Below are 18,064 nucleotides of genomic sequence, written 5' to 3'. Positions count from 1 at the left end.
AAAAGTAGCTCTCCCTGCTATGCAATATAGTTTGGCTCAATTCACTGTGCCCCATTTCCTTGAGTTTAGAAAATTATTACCATTTCCATTAGAAACATCAAACATTGTTTACATTCATAATTGACCACTACTTTTTTTTAAATCTCAAACTGAACTTTCTATTATCACTATTTTTTTATTGTGTTATAAAATACAAAATGAAAAGAACTAAGTAAGCAGCTTTCCTCTGCATTCTTTAAATGGACACTTCTAATTTGGGAAGGATATCAGATATCATAGGTGGAAAATATTTAATTTCTGGGTCCTACTAATAGCTGTGGATGTCTGGAAAAGATTGTGCATGTCTAGAAATTAGAAAATAAAAAGTAAAATGACTTCCCTTAAGCCACTCTCAGTTAACCCGACTCTTGGTTCTGAGTTGTGCCTTAATTAACGTGACTCTTCACGTCCCTATTCATTTCTCTCCCAAGTGGATGCTCGATCCGTGAACTGAAGTAACCACAAAGTTGATGCTAATTTTTCCTACATTCACCAAAGTCCCACAGTCTGGGCCTAAATAAAACTGATGAAAGTACAGTTAGAGAAAAGCATACCTGTATGTAAGCTACTTTGCCCGAAATGTAAAAAGAGGCTTAAAAATAGACTGCCATGAGCCCAGTTATATTCACTTTACAATTAGCCAAGTAGGGAGAATACTCAGCTGTCTTCATCCTGCCCCTGTATGTTTCTGGATCTTTTCTGTTTTCTACACTCAGTAAGGAATGAAAACTTATTAGCACAAAAGATGAAATATGTCTTAAAATAGATCAGACATATTTCAAAAATAAAGAAAAATGTGCATATTGCTTTATTCATCTGTTGTTCTGACAGTAGGCAGCTGAGTTGTTACCTTTATTGTGTATTTATATTTGTATTCTAATCTCTTAATAGGGTTACAGTGTTAATCTGTTTTTAAACTAAAAATTCATTGCCCTAGAACTTCTATGCAGCAGCACTACATAGTACTGAAGTCCCCAGCGTGGCAAAGACAGAAGTGTGTGCTATGAACATCATCTACAACTCTGCTGGTGGCATCATCTAGTCCAACATTTCTTGGCAGGTTTCAGCAGATGCTCCTATGTATGCCTTCCCTTAGGAAAACAATCAAGACAGAAATGCTGTCAAGAATTCAGACCAAGGACTATTTTAAAAATGTACCCTGAGGTGGTATTAGCATCTCAGTAAATTTCAGCCATTGAACAGCAGAGAAACACTAAAACCTCTTTACCTGCTCCCTGAGAGAACAACTATTAATGAATATGAGATCGTGGAAGATCAGAAAAAGAAGAAAGAACAAATGTTTCAACTTTCTCACAAAATGTCCATAACTGAAAATTCACAATGATACTTCTTCCTACCATGACTGCATAGGGCTTCATTTCCCAGGCGTGGAGGTTGGTATTATCAATAATAATGGGGGATATGCCATTCCTCATTGCTTTTCTTGCTGCAACACAATGTTATATAACAGTGAACAACAAGCAACAATCAGAGAAGGGTGAGCGTACTCCATATTTTGTTATTTTTATTACAGGATGTGCTCATTATACAACTTTAATACCACCTATTTCAGAACCCACTATCAATAATTTTATTTTTCCTGGAATCTAGGGAAGTTACACTCTGGCATTCTGTTTGGGGGAAAAAATGGCAGAACTTTAGATTAAGCTCCTTCCATAAACCTTTTTCATTTTGCAGTATCTACAATCTATGTGCACAACAGGATTTACCAGGGGTGTGGAAAGGAATTTGTCACCTCTTTTCTGGTTCCATTCATGAGCTTCCTCCAGGAAGTCAGGATTGAATTCATAGGCACCATCTTCCCTGAAGAAAAAATCATCCGTGCTGAAAATCAGGGCCCTGGGAAAGTCGTGTTGCAATTGTCTGGAAAGTGGGGAAATAAAAGATTATTTTATGACCATGCATTTTCATAATATAAATCATTTCCTTCCATCTCCAACATTTAGCAGTTTATGAGTCCACCAGGTTTGAGTTGTTGAATATCAAAAACATGAGATGCTTGTTCTCTCTAGAAGGTATCACTCTTTCGCAGGGGGAAGGAGAAGGCTGACGGGACTGTGGGTGGTGCCCAGCTCTTGAAACTAGGAAGTGCTGGTCACCACCACTGACTTTTGCAGCAACCAGGAGTGACTCCAGATGAACCTGTGGAGGCTACGCTGCGGGTGTGACAAGAGTCATTCCTTGTGGGCACAGCCCTTACTGCCATTCCTCTGTGATGCACCACTGCCCACACCCTCATGCTGCAGCCCCTTCCTGCATCCCCTCACCTGTCCTGGGTCCCCTCGCCTTGGAGAGCTGTTCTCCATAAGGACCCATCTGAGATATTGGTTCTTGCTGAGGTATGAAATGTAGATTAAAGTGACGTGATGTGTGTGCTACCTCTATTAGGTAACATTTTAGCAGTGACCTAAACCGAATTTTAAAGCCACAGCAGGAGAAGAAAAGAGGCAGATTCCAACATTCCCCATGCCTTCCTAAACCTCTATCACTCTCTCTAAATATGAAAATATCACAGAAAAAAGAAAAACCATCATGGAGTTCCCCCTTTAAAGCAAAAAAACCCATTAAATTCTGCACAAAAAAAAACTTCACAGGGCTTCCCTGGTGGCGCAGTGGTTGGGAGTCCGCCTGCTGATGCGGGGGACGCAGGTTCGTGCCCCGGTCCGGGGGTATCCCACGTGCCGCGGGGCGGTTGGGCCCGTGGGCCATGGCTGCTGGGCCTGCGCGTCCGGAGCCTGTGCTCCGCGACGGGGGAGGCCACAGCGGTGAGAGGCTCGCGTACCGCAAAAAACAAAAACAAAAACAAAACTTCACAGAGAAGATGTTCCCACTAGAAATCCTTATTCAGACTTTTCTGGGGAGAAGATGGCTATTATGCTAGATAGGTAACTGGGTAAATCTCTGAGCCTCTTTTCTTTATCTGTAAAAACTGTGGATAATGTCACCTATCTCGCTAAGTTAGGATGATGACTTAATAACTTGAGGAAGCGCCTCGCGCAGCACCTGACACAATGAATGTTTATTTCTCTTCTCCCTGCAGCACTCACCAGCATAATTCTAACATCAAACAAATTCACCAGGCAAATAGAGTACATAACAAAATGGCCATGCTCAGAATAAAAAGATATTTAAAAGTTGGAGGAAAAAAATGTTGGAGGGTGACAAGGGCAGGAAATGTAAAGAGAAAACAGAACTATTCAACTGTTCTTCCCCATCAAGAAGAATTCTCTTTAATCAGGAAAGAACGCAAGGCACTGAAACCACAGATAACTGAAGCGCTTGGGTTGAAACACTTGGGTTCAATTCTTGACTACTCAGTCATGTGATCTCTCTCTCTAAGCTTCTGTTTTCCTGACTGAAAACTTGTATAATAATCACTACCTATTAAACAGAGCTTCTAGTAAGGCTCAAATGAGATTAGGTATGGGAAAACATTTTCCAAGAGGTAAGGCACTTTACAAATGTGAGGTATGTTATTTTATTAATAATGAAAACAAATGAAGTCAAATTTTCCAACTAAGACTGTTTACATGCCATCATAGTAAAGTACACTGGAGTGTGTACATAATGGGAGAGGTGGTGAAGAAAATGTGGCCATTTTAAATCTACCACAGATACAGAAACTGACATGAAAGAAAAGTATAAAGATCTGATGAAACCAATTCGCATAGTTTCCTTGTAAATGTCTTTTTGATTTTAAAGACACTCAAACTGAAAAGCCCAAATCATAGATCCAAACTTTACCTCCATGAGAACAATTATTATAAAGACACCTTAGAAGAAAATCTAAGGGCAACACTAACTGCATTTTCAGGTGTGTGTATTTTATATTTGTAAATGCTTTACAGTTTTTAAATTATTTTCATCAATATTATCTAGTCTAAATCATGAAAGCTTCATTCAGAGTTTAAATAATACTGTGTAACTTATTTTCCTTATCTTTTGTGTACTATGTTAAGCAACTCTGGATATTAGTTCCAGGACTTTTTTTTTTTGATATTCCTTCTAAATCTGGTTTCATTTGTTTTCCTATTAAGTCTGCCACTTATAGGTTTTGTTTTGCCATCTTCAGAGTTGAGTTTTTCTTTTCATAGACATAGCCGTATCTACTCATGTTTTCCACTGTAGCCTACATGGTACTCCTAACAAACAGGAAGGCAAAAATATGAGTATTTTTCCCCTTTACAACTCGGATGGAATGTGTGGGCAAGGGAGGAAGAAAAAGCGGTCTTCATGATCTTACTGAATGATCATTCCTTCGAAAACTTGTTTTATCTTCACCTGAATGTTAAGTTAGCACTGGCAGTCATGGTACATCTTGAATATGCAAGACAATAAAAGCTCTCCTAGCTAAATGAAAAACTGATTAAATAGACAATCCTGAGAGTCTCAAACTTAAGTGGAAGCAATAAATACCATTCCATCAGCTTCAGAAGTGATGAGGATAATGCCCCAGCTCTAGCTTGCTTTATGGTGGTCAGGAGCCTCATGCATTAGGGAAATTGAGAGAATGAAAATAAAAGGGAAAAAAATAGAAAGACAATTACATCCACATAATTTTCACCTCCACAGCTCCCCCCAAATTCACTTGAAAGCACTACTGTGAAGAGAAACTCAAGGCTCTAATCTTGATTTCACAACTTACATCATTCTTTTATTTAATAATAGAGAACCATGGGAATATATTTAGATATCTATTAGTTACTCCCCACTCGCTGACAAAAGTCCAACATTAGTATGTAATTTTGAGTTGTACCCCTAACTTTTTATTATGGAAATTTTCCAACATGCAAAAGTAGGCAGAATAATATAATCATTCCCCATGTACCCATCGTCCAGCTTTAACAATTATCATCATATGGCCAGTTTTGTTCCATCTGCTTCATACTTCATTTCAGCAAATACCGCATCAGCGTTCAGATTTCCCTGATTTTCTCATAAACATATTACTATAATTGGTTTGTGTGAATCAAGAGCTAAACAAGATCCATACACTGTACTGGGCTGCCACGTCCCTTGTCTCATTTATTCCATACTTGCCCTCTCCTTTTTATTGCCACCTGAACTTCCCCCCCCAACCTTTTATATGTAGAAAAGGTTCAAACTTATAGAAATGAGTTGAAGGAATAATACTATGAACTCTCCTTACCCTTCACCTACAGTTGTTAACATTTTGCCTCATTTATTTGACATCTCTCGCATATGTATTTTTGATGTACCATTTAAAAGTAAGTTGCAGACATCATGATACTTTGTTCCTAAATGCTTTGTCAAGTATCTTCTATAAATAAGAACATTCTCCTACATAATTATATCACATCTTAAAAATAACATTAATTTACATTACTTTATTATAATTATAAATTATACCAAATATTATAAATATATACTATAAATAAATTATAAGTGTATTAATTTACATTGTAATTTTACATTATAGCTATTTATAATAGCTAATGTTAATAGATCTTTTTATTTTAAAATTTTAAAATTTCCTTCATGGTACCAATAATATCTTTCATAGGTTCAAGTACTGCATTTGGTTATTATGTCTCTTTGGTGTCTTTTAATCTAGAACTGTCATGCCTTCTTTGGTTTCCCTTTTTGAAAAGTCTAGTCGGTTGGCTTGAGACTGCCCCACATTCTGGGTTTGCATGATTGTTTCCTCATAATTAGATCCAGGTTAAACATTTTTAGAAGGAACGTACAGAGGTGATGTTTGTGTACTTCTGATTGCACATAATGACCATTTGTACCATTGTGCTAAGTTTGACCACTTGGCTAAAAGGTGCTGTCAGCTAGATCTCTCCACTGTAAAGGTGCACTGCTTCCCTTGTAATACTATGTAATGCTGGTGGGCAGGGGGTGTGAAACACGAGACTCCACGTAACATCCTGTTCCCCAACAACCTTTCCCTCAACGATCTTTACATTCATTGCCGATCACTGCCAAATCAGTTATTACATTGGGAATTGCAAATACTGATTATCCCATGTAATTTCTTCTATATTTACTAGGTGGCATTGTCTAGTAAGGAAGAGCTCTCTTTCCCTGTCCCCTTTTGATAATGCTTACCATCATTATTCTTTATGATGAGCAAATGGCCCCAAATCTGACCAGCAGGTACCCCTTCAAGCTGGTTCCTGTGTCTTTGTCTACATCAACCTTAAAAATACAACTTTTCCTTTCTTATTAGCAAAGTAATACATATTCAAGGCAAAATATTTTGAAAGAGAAAACTGCAAAATAGGAGAGGTTCCTATATTCCCCCACTTAAAAATAATTGTTAATATTTTGATCCTTTTTCCAGGGGACAGAATTTTTTTCTTTTTCTCTCATCTGATATTTTGTTATATAAAAACAGAAACATAATGTAGAGAATACCAACTTATTTTCACCAAACTTATTTCCACAGCAATTATTTCCTACCTCATGAAATACGACTTTGTGCCATTATTTTTAATGATTATGACATAGTTATTCATATGGATGTACCATAATTTACTTAACCAATGCTCTGTGGGGTTAGGTATTTAGTTTGGCCCCAACTTCTTTGATTACCAGCAAGTTTAAATACTTTTTCTTATGCGTGCTGGTCATTTAGAGATATTCTTTTGTGAACTGCATTTTCATGTCCTAATAAAACCTCCTTATTGGGAGGTTTATGGCTTTCTTTTTGAATATGTAAAATTCTTAAGTACATCAATTTCTTTTTAATTTTGTTTATAATGAACTCTAACATACAAGTCTCAGTTATTAGAAGTTTTCTTAGTCACATGTATCCACCTTTTATTTTCTACTTTCTGTCTTTGGTAATACATTTACAAGTCTTTCCCAACCCAAGATTATGTAAATATTCATCCATGTTCTACTACATTTTACTACCCAGTCCGTCTAAAATTTTAGTTTAGTATGTGGCAGTGGTTAAGACAGAATGGAAATGGACCCCTATCTTAAACCGCTCACAAAAACTTGAAATGGAGTAAAGACTTAAACATAAGACCTGAACCATAAAACTCCTAGAAGAAAGCATAGGGGAAAATCTCCTTGACATTGGTCTTGGCAATGATTTTTTGGATATTACACCAAAAAGCAAAAGCAATAAAAGCAAAAATTAATAAGACTACATCAAACTGAAAAGCTTCTATACAGCAAAGGAAACAATCAACAAAATAAAAAGGCAATCTACCAAAAGGAAGAAAATATTTCTAAATCATATATCTGATAAGGGATTAATATCCAAAATATATAAATAACTCATATAACTCATTAGCAAAAACCAAACAATCCAATTTAAAAATGGGCAGAGGATCTGAATAGACATTTTCCCAAAGAAGACATACAAATGGCAAACAGGTACGTAAAAAGGTGCTCAACATCATTAACCATCAGGGAAACGCAAATCAAAACCACAATGAGCTATCACCTGACACCTGTTAGAATGGCTGTCATCAGGAAGACAAGAGATTAAAAGTGTTGATGAGGACGTGGAGAAAAGGAAAACCTTGTGCACAGTTAGAAGGAATGTAAATTAGTGCAGCCACTGTGGAAAACAGAATGGAGGTTTCTCAAAAAATTAAAAATAGAACTACCATAAAATCCAGTAATCCCACTTTTAGTTATATACCGAAAGAAAATGAAAACAGGATCTTGAAGAGTTATCTGCACTCCCATGTTCACTGAACCATTATTCACAATAGCCAAGATATGAAAACAACCTAAGTGTCTGTCAATAGACAAATGGATAAATGTGGTAAATATATACAATGGAATATTATTCTGCCATGAGAAAGAAGGAAATCCTGCCATTTGTGACAACATGGATGAACCTTAATGGCATTATGTTGTGAAATAAATCAGAGAAAGATAAATACTGTATGATCTCACTTATATGTGGAATCTAAAAAAGTTGAACTCATAGAAAGAGAGTATAGTGGTGGTTACCAGGGGCTGAAGGTGTGGGAAATGGGGAAATGTTGCTCAAAGAGTACAAACTTCCAATTATCAGATGAATAAATTCTGGGGATCGGGAGCTTCCCTGGTGGCGCAGTGGTTGAGAGTCCGCCTGCCGATGCAGGGGACACGGGTTCATGCCCGGGTCTGGGAGGATCCCACATGCCGCGGAGCGGCTGGGCCCGTGAGCCATGGCCGCTGAGCCTGCGCGTCCGGAACCTGTGCTCCACAACGGCAGAGGCCACAACAGTGAGAGGCCCGCATAGCGCAAAAAAAAAAAAAAAAAAAAAATTCTGGGGATCTAATGCACAGCATGGTGGTTATAATTAATACTGTTATTATACACTTGAAAGTAGCTGAAAGAGTAGATCTTAAATATTCTCATCACTAAAAAAGAATGGTAATTATGTGGCACAGTGGAGGCGTTGGCTAACAACAGTGGTAACCATTTTTCTTTTTTAAAAAAAAATTAATTTATTCATTTATTTTTGGCTGTGTTGGGTCTTCGTTGCTGTGCGCAGGCTTTCTCTAGTTGCTGCGAACGGGGGCTACTCTTCATTGCGGTGGCTTCTCTTGTTGCGGAGCACGGGCTCTAGGTGCACGGGCTTCCATAGTTGTGCCTCGCGGGCTCTAGAGTGCAGGCTCAGTAGCTGCGGTGCACAGGCTTAGTTGCTCTGCGGCACGTGGGATCTTCCCAGTCCAGGGCTCGAACCTGTGTCCCCTGTATTGGCAGGTGGATTCTTAACCACTGCGCCACCAGGTAAGTCCGGTAGTAACCACTTTTCAATAAAGAAATGTATCAAATCAACATATTGTACACCTTAAACTTACACAATGTGTTGATTACACCTCAATAAAGCTGGCGGAAAAAAAAAAGACCTGAGAGTGGTACAGCTGGATTAAAACCCAGGCTTCTGGCCTCAGAGCTATACACTAAACCACTGTGATTGAGTGCTATAAAATAAACAAACCACATTTATCCTTTTCTCTAGTGACATTGAGGTTGTTTGCAATTTTCTCTATCATGAACAACTTTTCGTGAACATCACTGTGCCAATCTCCTTGTGCATATGTACAATGTCTCCTGAGGGTATATACTCCAAGTGGAATAGCTATTAAATCCTTTTTGTTTGTTTTTTGAAAGAACAGAGCAGAGCAGATGTTATTTAAAATTTCCTTCTTTCCTTCAGAAAAAAATTTTTCTCTCTGATAGAATATATGTTCCATGAAGGCAGGGATTTTTGTTTCTTTTGTTCACCGTTCTATTCTAAGCATCTAGAAGAATGCCAGGTACATGAGAGATAATAAATATTTGGTAACTGTATGAATGGTTCTTGAATGTTAGGCTCTGTTGTCTTAATTATGTAAACTTTGTATAGGGTCCCAAACTGTGTGAGGAGAATTTCTATTTACTCATCTTTACATGTTGAGAATTTTACCCAAACTTCAGATTTACCCCCAAAGAGGACTGGGAGAGAGAATTCTTATATTCCAGCACTCCCTCTAGATGTTACTGGAATTCTCAAGGACTTTAAGCTGGGAGGCAGGAAACAGATTCAGTGACCCAACAACCTGAGGAGAATGGGGAGGGAGACATGTCTGTAAACATCTCAGGCTAGTCTCCCCTGAAGCCCGGTGTGGCCTGCCCTTCTCGGTGCTGCCAACCACCATGCCAAGGCTGAGCCCTGCCCTTGGAGAGATGGAGCTCAACCATCACCAGCACCATGGATACCGTCAAGCCACAGTGGCTAAGGGGGCTCCAGTGAAGAGTTCCCAGGCTGTCCTACGCTCACTCTTGCCCTCACTCCTCACACCTCCAAAGTAGGGCATGTTTTTGAGATCCAAAACCAGACTAACAGTTAGCCCTCATGTGCCAGTGTGGCTCCACTGCAGTTTCTAGGAGAAATTCCTTTCAGTATCTTGAATGCGAACAGCACCCTTCCAGAGAATCCAGCAATGCCACAGGCTATGTTTTATGTTTTCAACTCAGCCATGCTCTGAAGAGGAGAAGGAATCAGAAGCACACCCACCTCAGCACTAACTTGTTTTTAGCTGTGTTTTCCCAAAATGTCATAAAGCAGTTACAGACAACAGAACAGTGGCCAGACAGGAAAACTGTCACTCTGGGCTCTTTTTTGACTGCTGTTTAAATGGGAAAACAGCTGTATCTTTGATACTTTTTTTTTTTTTTTTTTGGCGGTACTCAGGCCTCTCCCGTTAAGGAGCACAGGCTCCGGATGCGCAGGCTCAGCGGCCATGGCTCACGGGCCCAGCCACTCCGCGGCATGTGGTATCTTCCCGGACCGGGGCTCGAACCCGTGTCCCCTGTATCGGCAGGCGGACTCCCCACCACTGCGCCACCAGGGAAGCCCGATACTTATTTTTAAATCTCTCTTTAGGATAACTATTGGGTGAAGGAGATGGCACATGAAACATTTTCACATGTAAAACACAGGAATGGGTTTCTTATGAACGGAATTAAAGTTTTTTTTTCTTTTTCTTTATTTTTCCCCCTCTTGTCTATTCTCAACAGCTCGTGCGTTCTTTTACATTTCTCTTTATGTGAATAATCTCCTTTTTGGTTTTGTTGTTTACTCAAGACCCATGCTGATTCTGAGCTACCAACTCTTAGGAAGTTTCTGGAATTAACACATCCATCAAATATTTAGACCTACTATGTGCCAGGCCTTCTTTTAGGGACTGAACAGAATAAAGCCCCTGATCTCATGGAGCTTGCATCACATCTCATGAAGCTTACCTTCTCATAAAAGAAATAGATAATAAACAGGTGTGTATATGCCAAGTGGTGCTAAGTTCAAGAAAAAAAAGAAAGTCAAAGTAAGGGGCAAAGAAGGTTGGAGAGGCGCTACCATCCAGAGGGCCTTTCTGGATGGCAGAGAAGGTCCCTTTCAGACCCTTTTCTTCATCATAACCTTAAAAAGTATGGGTAAAGAACACTGAAATATTCTAGTTATACAATACTTCAACAGGACTCCTTAATCGTCAAAAGTGGATGTAGGTGTTTTTGTCCATGAACATCGCTGGTAAGACCACTTTGTGCATTATGAAATCCTGAATCTCAGAATCAAATGCATGATTCTCTGATCCTAACGTCCTCATCTGTAACATAAAAACACTCCATGTTAGGATTATTGTAAAGATCCAGTAAGCTAGCATATATAGTGCCTGCATACAGTCAATACTCAGTAAATGTGGGCTTTCTTTTGTCTCCATTACTGCCATACCCTTTCCCAGGCTCTTACCTTGATCAAAACAGATAGCCTTCTCCCCAAGCCATGCCTGCAATGCGACGGAGAGCATTATGAAGGAACAATCAGACGTGAGACTAGTTTTCCTCTTATCGTACTATTTCCTTAATCTCATAGAACCTAGCTATCTTTAGGTAACTTGGAATGATAATAATTTCATACCGGGTTCCTCTAGAGTCTGAATGGGCCTAGAACGGTTGCCATTATATAGAGAAGAGTTCATCAAAATGCCAAGAAGGAACCTGGGCACTAAGTTGGGTTATGTTATAAATATCCTGTCATGTGAGTGAATGAGGAAGAAACATGAGATAACCCTGGGAGGTCAGTGTTGGCTATCTCTCCCCAACACATCATAGTCAGGATAAATATGAATACTTATTTAGAAATCCAAATCTCATCTCTCCCCATGGCCCTCAATGGTACCACATTAATAAAGAAAATTGGGGCTTCCCTGGTGGTGCACTGGTTGAGAATCCGCCTGCCAACGCAGGGGACACGGGTTTGAGCCCTGGTCTGGGAAGATCCCACATGCCGCAGAGCAACTAAGCCCATGCACCACAACTACTGAGCCTGTGCTCTAGAGCCTGCCAGCCACAACTACTGAGCCTGTGTGCCACAACTACTGAAGCCCGTGTGCCTAGAGCCCGTGCTCCGCAACAAGAGAAGCCACTGCAATGAGAAACCCACGCACTGCAATGAAGAGTAGCCCCAGCTCACCACAACTAGAGAAAGCCCACGCGCAGCAATGGAGACTCAAAACGCAGCCAAAAATAAATAAAATCAATTCTCGGTAATTTTTTTTGTATTAGAAGAAACATATCACCAATACTGACAAATAATAACATGTGGCTTCCTTACCCTGACAGTTGAAATCCAGGTAATAAACTAAGCCCACTTAATAGGGCCTTTACCTGTTTTTTCATGAACAGTAGATCGAAACCAACCTCATTATACTTTTACCACCTTAGTCCCACTAGTCTCTTCCTTTGGTGCAGAAGAAAAAGCTCTGATTAGAAATAAGGAGAATTCATTGTTATGAACTTGATCAAGATATACAACTTCTTGAAATAATGTCATTTGCAGCAATATGAATACAACTAGAGATTATCATACTAAGCAAAGTAAGTCAGAAAGACCAATACCAAGTGATATCACTTATACGTGGAATCTAAAATTCAATACAAATCAACATATCTACAAAACAAAACCAGACTCACAGATATAGAGAACAGACTTGTGGTTGCCAAGGGAGAGGGGGGTAGGGGAGGGAAAGAATGGGAGTTTAGGATTAGCAGAGGCAAACTATTATATATAGGATGGATAAACAAAAAGGTCATACTGTATAGCACAGGCAATCATATTCAATATTCTGTGACAAACCATAATGGAAAAGAATCTGAAAAAGAATATATATATATGTGTGTGTGTATATATATATATATATATATAACTGAGTCACTTTGCTGCACAGAAATTACACAACATTGTAAATCAACTATACTTCAATAAAAATTTTTTTTAAAAGTATATAACTTCTCAGAGTTTAGTGTCTTGAGCTTGGACTAGATGAACACTGTGGGAACTTCTTGTTCATTTCCTGAGATTTTCCTATGAAAACATTCTTCCCCTTTCATTTCTTCCTCTATTCCTACTGCTTCTCTAATCATAACCACATCTGCGACACTATATTGCCCAATTCAGCAGGGTCTTCTTCCACTACCCCGACAGCTCCAGGACTATGGTGGTGGGGATTCTCCTGTGTTACCTTTCTAGTAAGTGATTGTGAACACATACTGCAGAGTGTGTTCTTACTCTCTGTGAACATAGGAAGCACATATAGTACTCATTCATCCCAGCCTCCAAAGAGAGGCACTGCAAGGATTCTCAGCGATGGGGAGAAGAGATTCAGGACCCATCTTAGGAAAATTACTAAAAATATAAAATGTACCTTCTCCAAGTAGACCTAAGTGGCTAAAACTCTGAGACGTCACCTGCCTGATACTCTATTTTCATACACACAGACTTGGAATACTGCCAACTTCCTATTTTGACCTTGCTTTTATTTATGAGAGCCCTATGCTCATAATTAAAAACACCATGGTCCAGGCCTGCTGGCTTAGTGCACTGTGGAGTGAGTACACTTTGGGGTCTAATTACTCACTACTTAGTTAACTAATCCCCTCTTCTCACTGTTTCCCATATTTTTAAAAAAATTGTGTTTGTTTGTAAAGTATACCTTTGTCCCCATCTCTGTCCCATCATTGCATCACATCAGGAAAGCATCCTTTCACCTCTTTGGAAAGCTCTAATGCCAAGAAATAATGAAAAGGTATTTCTTTTGATGGAAAATTCCATGTTGTCCAGAGATAAAAATGAGGAGAAAAGACAGCTGTCAGTGAACATCCTTTGAACCTACCGAATCCATGTTACAAACCGTTTTTGATGGTGCCAAAACAAACTAGCACATTGCAAAGGACATATGTCCTACAGCGTGGTCCCCAGACTTTGCTTTGATTGATACGTAAAGATTCAAAAACATTCCGGGGACTGACATAAGGTTGACAACTTTTAATTTTTCAAATAACGTCATTAAGAAAAAAAAAAAGACTATACTATTGCCATTTCATTTCATTTCAAAAGGACAATTTTAGTGGTATATCCATGCAAGGGAATGCTATTCAGCCACGAAGTAATGAGGTTCTGACATATGCTACAACATGGATGAAGCCTGAAAACATTAAGCTAAGTGAAATAAGCCAGACACGAAAGGACAAATACTGTATGATTCCACTTACATGAGGTATCTAGAGTAGGCAAATACATGGAGACAGAAAGTAGATCAGAGGTTACCAGGGGCTGAGGCGAGGGCGGGAGGATGAGCAGTTATTGCTTAATGGGTACAGAGTTTCTGTTTGTGGTGATAAAATTTTTTTTAAAAAGGTAGTGGAGATGGTTGCACATCATGTAATTAATACCAGTTAATTGGACACTTAAAAGCAGTTAAAATGTCCACACACGCACAGAAGAAAGCACAGAGGTAAACAGACGTCCACAGATGTTTTCACTGAAGTTGGAGGACAGAACAAGTGCAGATCCAAGTGAGTTTATCAGTTCAGCTGTGGAAAAGGAAATAGTTCTGGATCACGTGCTGAGAGTGAAAGGGTCTTAGGACAGGAATCCTGTTTCTTCTCTCAACCCTGTACTCCTTTATCCAGATTTTAACGTTCTCCATGATCTGGCCCTGGGTTTACCTAACCAACACACTCACTAATATAAACAACCCACTGCAGTAAAACCATGCTCTTCATGAGCCTAGAACATCCAGCTCTTTCCAATCTCCATCTCCTTATTCATGATAGTAATCCTCTTCCTTTGTGCAGTCACATCCTCCTGGTCTTCAAGGCCAGGTCAAGAATCATCTCCACATGGAGGAGACTAGCTCTTCCCTAATTATCCTATCTTCCTAACCATGCTCAGTGACTCCCCTGGCCTTGAACACCACCAGCAAAGAACAGGCTATTCCCCATGAGACTTTACTTACCCACAGCAGTGTACTGGTTATTGTCTTCCATTTGTTGGTCTTGTGTAGGCTCCTTCTCTTAATCTTATTTTGTATATACCTTACTAAGCAAGTGCTAACAGTCTTATAAGTACTCAGTAAATACTACTATTGTTGACTAGTGAAAAATTAACAATAGTTGGTATTTATATGGCCCACACATTCATCGGTGCTTTCACATTCATAAGCATAGGATCCTTGTTGACCACAGTACCTTAAATCCTCACAATAAACTTACTAATGGAATATTAGCTTCATTTTAATGAAGAAGAACCTGAAGTGTTCAATTAAGTGACCTATGCTAGTTCATATGCTAATTAATAAAATATTAAATAATAGCACCAAATAATTAAAATCAGTCTCCTTACAGATTAAAAAAGCTTTCTAGTATGTCCAATCAAGAATAAACCTAGGAAAGCCTTTTTATATAGAAAATGACATATTTACTTGGTTATTTAATAAATGCTTCATCACACAACCTAGGTCTACCGAGCCAAGTTACTGAATAAAACTATTTGCAGCTAACTTAAAAAGTTATTTTCACCTTTAAAAAGTTAACAAGTAATATGTATTTGTTGTAGAAAAAATGAGAAAATAACTCAGGGGCAAAAGTCTATATTCCATCCCACTGCCTAAAAATCAACAACTATTGTAACCTAGCGGGACCCCATGGAGGCATTCCTGGGACAGGCCTTCCCCCATATCCTCTGCTTTGGCTCCTCTCTGAACTATCCAGATAATAGTATTTGACGCACATTTCCTGAGTTGTCTTGCAGATGTAAAAAACTCCCCTCTCCAACAAATGCAAGACGTTAACTACTTGATGACCATAAACACACAGCTCCAGGCCTCCCTGTGATACCACCCTGCTTCCTCACCATCAGCCAATCAGAGAACCGTGCACAAGCTGATCACCAACCCTGCGACCCGCCCCCTCCACCTGGCTTTTAAAAGTGCATTGTCGAAGCCCTTCTGGAAGCTCAGGACTTTTTAGGGCATGAGCCACCTCTTTTTGCATGGGCTTCCAATAAACTTTCCTCTGTTCCAAACTCCAACGTTTCAGTTTGTTTGGCCTCACTGTGCGTCCGGCACACTAACTTGCGTTAACACTATGAACAATATCTTTTTACACATTTCTTTGAACAGAAAATGGGATTTTTGTGTATTTATTTGTAGTCAAATGTACATCTATGTTCTCACTAATGACTCATGACTTATAAGCCAATCCTCTATTTTTGTACACTTAAGTCGGCTCACATTTTTTTCTTTTTCATATTTTTTTCTATCACATCAAAAACTCTGCTGAACATCCCTCTATCCTCATGCACTTGTCCAGTTATTGTCTTAGGATGAATTCCTGGAAGCAGAACTTACAGGTCAATGGTAAGAACCTATTTTTGAAACGCTTTTTAAATGAAACAGAGGTGACAAAACACATATAAGGGACAAGCTAAATTTTCAGTACTCTGATGTACTTAAAAATTTTAAACTAGATACAACTCTAACTGCTTTTTTTTAACCTGTTCAAAGAATTTAAATAGATGGTTTCCACATTCCAGTCCCTGCAAACTGAAAACATATAGGTGAAAAGCATAGAAATATAACATTGATTTGGAAGACCAGACATATTCTAACTTCAAAAACATTTTTAATTCTTTAATCAAATGAGAAACAAAAGTTAAGCAGAAAAAAGCTGAACCCGCATTTGTAAAAACGATTTCCAAATTTTATAGAAAAAAAAGTTTTATTTTTCTGATCCAAGAAATACACGTCCATTATGGAAAATTTGGAAAATACATAGAATAATGAAAATATGAATTTCCCAGAATCCAAAAATACATAAGATAGGCTTACAGTTTTACTATTTTCTTACACATGTATTTTTTAATAATTTGCCATTCTCCTTCTCTCCCCAACCTGACCCCCCAACAAAAAAGTGGGGAAGGCAGCTCCTTGAAGGACATGGCCTGTCACACCCACTACACCTTGCATCCTCCCTGCAGACCTCTCTCCTCGCTGAGCTGTGGACTGTATCCTTGCCTACTTTCCTGATTTCCATGTAAATGCACAACACACCCCAAAGCAGGGCCAAAGTCCTGTGCTCTCAGAACTGCCAATGCCCAGCCTATCAAGAGAACTCACAATGTCAACTCCCAGCTGCCTCCTTCACTTCAGAGCCAGACTTCTCCCTAAGAACACCTTGAAGATTATCTCTGCTGATCAACATCTTCGGCAGTAACTAATGCCTCTTAAAATTTATACAGCACTTTAAAGTTTAACAAGCTCTCTCATACACATTTAATCCTCACAAGAGTCCTCTGAAGTAGACAGAGCAGATAGCCCTATTTAAAAGGGAAGGAAACTGAGGTGCAGAGGAGTTGAGATCATATCGAGTCAATGGCAGAGCTTGGACCTCCCTGGCAGTCCAGTGGTTAAGACTCCGCACTTCCAGTGCAGGGGGTGCGGGTTCAATCCCTGGTTGGGGAACTAAGATCCCACAAGCCGTGGGGCACAGGCAAAGAAAGAAAAAAAAAGAAGCCATAAATTGACTCAAAGGTCAGAGCTCCCTACCTAGCCATTATTAACAAAACATTTTTAAGTCTGACAACTAGAAATTAAGAGCTAGAAAGATCTTCAGTAAATCATCTAATTCCTTCTCAATATTCACATGTAAAGGAAAGTAAAAAGAATTAAAGGCAGGTGATTGCCCAAAGTCACCAACTATTTTGTGATGAAGAGAATCTAAAGGCACAATCTTCAGACTCCCAGGGAAGTGCTCACACCAGTCGTCCCTAGAGAGATGTTCTTTAATAAGCTGGTCTCTCATCCGGTGTCCTCCGCTTAGCCAAATGTCAACCAGGAATTAAAATCCTAAAAGTGTAGAATGTTAGAGCCAGAAGGGACCTTAAAGACTACCCAGGCCAATCCACTCGCTTTAGAGATGAGGAAAGTGAGGTCCCAAACTCACGGCTTCTGCTGTTCAATTCTGTGCACCTTCCACTCACCATGTTACTTCCCTTCTTTAATTATAAACAAAATCTGGCCAAAGATGTTTACTGCCTTCTCGGACAGTGTGTGATAGGCCACAGACCAGCAAAGCCGAAGTAAAACTGATCGGGATTTGATTTCAGAAGATACCTTGTTGGTAACAGATGTACCCACCATGACTGTATCATAAAATAACCAAGTTCTGCTGGGTTCTAGGCAGGCTCCCCCATTCTCT

The 18,064-nt window shown here is 39.2% G+C and overlaps 2 protein-coding genes and 1 non-coding gene across 13 annotated transcripts in view; 1 reads left to right on the top strand and 2 right to left on the bottom strand.

Annotated features, from left to right (window-relative positions):
- Positions 1-1,604, top strand: part of BRCA2 (BRCA2 DNA repair associated) — a 60,664-nt gene extending 59,060 nt beyond the window's left edge. For all 5 annotated transcript variants that reach the window (XR_003434806.1, XR_003434805.1, XR_003434804.1 and 2 more), the window contains one exon: positions 977-1,604. The gene's annotated coding sequence lies outside the window, so the exon portion shown is untranslated. The remainder of the gene's footprint in view (positions 1-976) is intronic.
- Positions 1-18,064, bottom strand: part of N4BP2L1 (NEDD4 binding protein 2 like 1) — a 35,117-nt gene that overhangs the window by 15,273 nt on the left and 1,780 nt on the right. For 3 of the 7 annotated variants that reach the window (XM_027116548.1, XM_027116547.1, XM_027116546.1), the window contains exons 2-3: positions 1,796-1,923; positions 1,398-1,486 (exon numbers count right to left, since the gene is read on the bottom strand). In XM_027116548.1, coding sequence (XP_026972349.1) covers positions 1,398-1,486; positions 1,796-1,923 — 217 coding nt within the window. Of the gene's footprint in view, positions 1-1,397; positions 1,487-1,795; positions 1,924-13,593; positions 17,634-18,064 lie in introns of those variants that run through there. The other 4 variants (XM_027116551.1, XM_027116550.1, XM_027116549.1 and 1 more) reach the window with 2 other exon arrangements.
- On the bottom strand, positions 10,064-10,195 carry LOC113625867 (small nucleolar RNA SNORA16B/SNORA16A family). The gene has a single exon (XR_003434914.1). It is a non-coding gene; the product is annotated as a small nucleolar RNA SNORA16B/SNORA16A family (small nucleolar RNA).

This window comes from Aethalodelphis obliquidens, unplaced genomic scaffold (assembly GCF_003676395.1).
Source record: "Aethalodelphis obliquidens isolate GAN/ISIS:26980383/991018 unplaced genomic scaffold, ASM367639v1 scaffold16, whole genome shotgun sequence".
NCBI lineage: Eukaryota > Metazoa > Chordata > Mammalia > Artiodactyla > Delphinidae > Aethalodelphis > Aethalodelphis obliquidens.
This window is presented reverse-complemented; position numbering and strand designations above follow the sequence as displayed.